At 40.2% G+C, this 3,957-nt stretch overlaps 1 protein-coding gene across 1 annotated transcript; it reads right to left on the reverse strand.

Moving 5' to 3' along the window:
* Positions 1–695: 695 nt before the first annotated feature.
* On the reverse strand, positions 696–1,445 carry LOC149088355 (uncharacterized). Its single transcript, XM_089251889.1, has one exon. The coding sequence runs from the start codon at positions 1,443–1,445 to the stop codon at positions 696–698; it is 750 nt and encodes a 249-aa protein (XP_089108015.1).
* Positions 1,446–3,957: the final 2,512 nt, after the last annotated feature.

Genomic DNA, 3,957 nt, shown 5'->3' on the forward strand with positions numbered 1-3,957 from the left:
AAAGAGAATATTTAAAAATATAAATGAAATAGGCTGTATATATAAGAGATAGGTTATATAATAATATTTAAAAACTCAACAGTCTTAAATTATTAGGAATTATCCCTTTTGGAAAATAAAAAAATTTCGTTTTTCAATATTTGTTTATATTATATAGAATTTTTTTTTTTTCAAATCCCACATTCCCTAAATACTTTACGAAAGAATGAATGAAATTCATTGAACAAATGAAGGAAAGTTTTCATCAACTCGATCGAGTCAAATTTCGTTACAGCAACATCCTAGCATTAACACGAAATCATCTGCGAAAACTAGCCAAATGTAATAGCGCAGAACCTGTTCTTCCCCCGACAATACTGCTCATCTTTTCTTCACGTTCGACAAGTGTTACGCGTTGGGGGCGCGACGTCGTTCAGTAGGCTCGCTCACATTTAGAATATAGCGATTGTTAATTATTTTCATGGTTTTATTTACAATTTATATAACTATTACAAACTCAACAGCAGGAGCGTGTGGCAGACGTACGGAGAATAGGAATGCAAAACAAACAATAATATAGTCGGCTTTGACTGCATAAAAATACACATGTTGCCACACTGACATAAATAATAATAATAAAGGATGATAATAAACAGTTGAAAAAGGGTCGCTACATGACCCCCTCCCAGTCGAGAGGATCATAGGCTCTCGACGAATTATAAGTTGAAACGCACTTTCTTTCCGGAACGCAGTTCCATTTCTTTTTGGCGTGAGGGTACAGTCTTCCGTGAGATCGAAATTATGTCCTTTGGCTTCATTAAGAAGGCAGGTTTCAGTCTGTCAACACTTATAGTAGTGACACGATCCGGGAACTGCAATGTGAAATGTCTATCACCTCTGCTGATGACTGCGTAAGGGCCTTCATAAGGCGGCCGCAAAGTGGGCTTAACTGCGTCACATCGCACAAAAACGTGAGAACAGTCATCTAGAGCTGGATGCCAGAAGATTTTGTGCGAGCCATGTGTAGTTGTAGGAACTGGACGAATTTGCGACATAGTGTTGCGGAGTGTTTCCACAAATTCATCGGGCGGAACATCGTTTGAGAGCTGGAAAAACTCCCCAGGTAAGCGAAGTGGCGTCCCATAGACGAGTTCTGCTGATGAAGCTCCGATATCCTCCTTTACACACGAGCGGATACCTAGAAAAACGCTAGGAAGCATATTGGTCCAGTGGTCAGTCTCGAGGCAGCGTAACACTGTCTTCAGGTCACGATGAAAACGTTCAACACAACCACTTGCGGCCGGATATGGTGTGGTACGAATTCTGTTAATACCAAGAATTGTAGCAAGGGCTCGAAACAAGGAACTTTCAAACTGTCGACCTTGATCACTGGTGATGGTTTCAGGGGTACCGAAACGGCTGATCCAACCTGAAAAGAAACATCTTGCAACAGTTTCTGCTGTCATGTCCTCCATGGGAATAACTTCCGGCCATCGAGTGAAACGATCCACTATTGTTAGGCAGTACCGGAATCCACGGGAGGGTGGGAGTGGTCCCACAATGTCTATGTGCACATGTCCAAAACGTTTATCACACAACGGGAATTGTCCAAGTGGCGCTTTGGTGTGTTTGCTGATTTTAGATTTTTCGGCATGCAAGACAAGTCTTGCACCATTCTGCGCAGTCTTTCTTCATATCTTTCCAAACGAAACGACTGCAGAGCAAGTTTTCAGTAGCTCGTTTACCAGGATGATTCAAGTTGTGAACAGTGCTGAATGCTTGAAGTCTGAATGATTCAGGAATGTTAGGTCTAACTTTTCCAGTTGAAACGTCGCATAAAATTTCAATTTCGCTGTTGATCAGCATGGGTTTGAACTCTAAGCTAGTAGAAGTGCGAAGTTGTTCCAACTCTTCATCTTCCCTTTGAGCTTTGGCAAATTCCTTATAGAGGAGAAGGAAATTCGATCGAACTGATACGGGAAAAAGCGTCAGCAACAACATTTTCAACACCAGATATATGACGAATATCGGTGGAGTATTGCGATATAAAATCCAGATACCTTATCTGCCTGGCTGAGTTGTTCTTACTGATGTGATTGAAGGCATAGAACAATGGTTTATGGTCACTAAAAATTATAAAGTGCCGTCCTTCTAATAGGTATAAAAAATGCTTTATAGCAGCGTATATAGCTAATAGTTCTCTGTCGAAAGCACTGTAGTTCTGCTCAGATTTTGATAATTTACGAGAGAAAAATGCGATGGGTTGCAAGTCATTCCCAACTCGTTGTTGTAGGGCACCTCCAATCGCATAGTCGGATCCATCGACCATCAGTGCCAACGCAGAATTTTGCTGTGGATATGACAAAAGGGTTATATTAGCCAAATCAGTTTTGCAATTTTCAAAGGCGATTTTGGATTCTTCAGTCCATTGGATGAGACGTTTATCGTGCCTTTTGCTATCTTTAAGATACGCGGTGAGCAAAATTTGCTTTTTCGCGGCGTTTGGGATGAAGCGTCTGTAAAAATTAAGCATCCCGAGAAATCGGCGCAGCTATTGAATGGTCTGTGGTTGTGGATAGTTCAGGATAGCTTCAACTTTCTTTTCCAATGGTTTGATACCGTGCTCATTTACAGTATGTCCTAAAAATGCTACTTCAGATTTTCCGAAAATGCACTGTCAATATTCAAGACAATTCCGAATTCGGAGAATTTCTCGAAAATGCATCGTAAGTGAACGAGATGTTCCTCTGGAGACGTCGAAGCGATGAGTACATCATCCAAGTAAGGAAAACAAAAGTCAAATTCTTGAAGTACAGAGTTCATGAACCTTTGCAGTGTTTGACCGGCATTGCACAAACCGAAAGACATATAAAGAAACTCGTACAGTCCGAATGGAGTGATGTGTTATGTTGGATTTTCTATAGAGAACACGGCACCATTCTGTTATGGTGCTAAAGAGATATTTTAGCTTTACACTAATATTTATGAGAACTATGACCATTTTTTCCCCTTATATGAATATCTTTTAACACCTAGGCCAGTGATTCGAATAGGGCAAACAAAGCGTGGTTACCTTGACCACAAAATAACCCTTATCTACGGGGAGTGCTAGTGTTCCATCTTAATTAACATTTACCACATGAAAACAAGTAAAAAGAACCAAATTACTACAAGTCACACATACACATTTATAATAGTTAAGATAATTAAATTTTAATTACTTTTCTTCCTCAATGAGATATTTTAACAATACAGCAGCATCATTTAAAATACTTCAAAACTGACATTGAGCAAATTCAAAAGTCTCTTATTGCACAAATAAAATGCTTTTCCAACATCAACATTTAACAAACCTTTACTTTAAACAGCGAAACAAACAGAATACTCCCGAAAATGTGCATTGTCATAGCGATCATTAGAATTAAGACACATTAAAGAAATTTCTACTTAACTGAAAAATTCAACGGGGTGGGAGTTTGATCTAACCTCAAAGAAATCATGATATTAACAAAAATTCACAAATTTCCAGATCACCGCCACGAACTCAAAATAAATGGTGAATGAGAGAGAGAACAAAGAGGAAATTACCTCACATACTCACAAATTCCGAGTGACTCGACGTTCTGCCACCCAGGGGTCAGTGTTCCTGCCACAGTTCTTGGATCTCGAATCAAGTTCTAGGGGCATCGGGAAACAGGCGGCCTATCCAAGATAGGACAAAACTCTCCGGATCCTTCTCCGCTGGCATAACAGGCTCTGCTCTGGACATGCTGACAGGCTTCAGGATTGCCTCGGCAACAAAATGGAGAAACTACTGCGGTAGCGAAAGCAACATCTCGCGAGAACGATTTCACATTACTAACATCAAATTTACCGCGTTTTTCTCGACGAGAGAAAACACGGAAGACTGAACCAAGACTGACCAACGACTAACCAAAACTGACCAACCCACCGACGTTTCGAGGGTATAAGTAAAAT

Source organism: Pholcus phalangioides, unplaced genomic scaffold, assembly GCF_987345545.1.
Source record: "Pholcus phalangioides strain wild (caught in Gottingen) unplaced genomic scaffold, Ppha-v1.0 ptg000003l_1, whole genome shotgun sequence".
Classification (NCBI taxonomy): domain Eukaryota; kingdom Metazoa; phylum Arthropoda; class Arachnida; order Araneae; family Pholcidae; genus Pholcus; species Pholcus phalangioides.

Bases quoted from the DNA above. Each gene is read 5' to 3' on its own strand.
- LOC149088355 (XM_089251889.1), bottom strand. From the start codon at position 1,445: ATGACAGCAGAAACTGTTGCAAGATGTTTCTTTTCAGGTTGGATCAGC.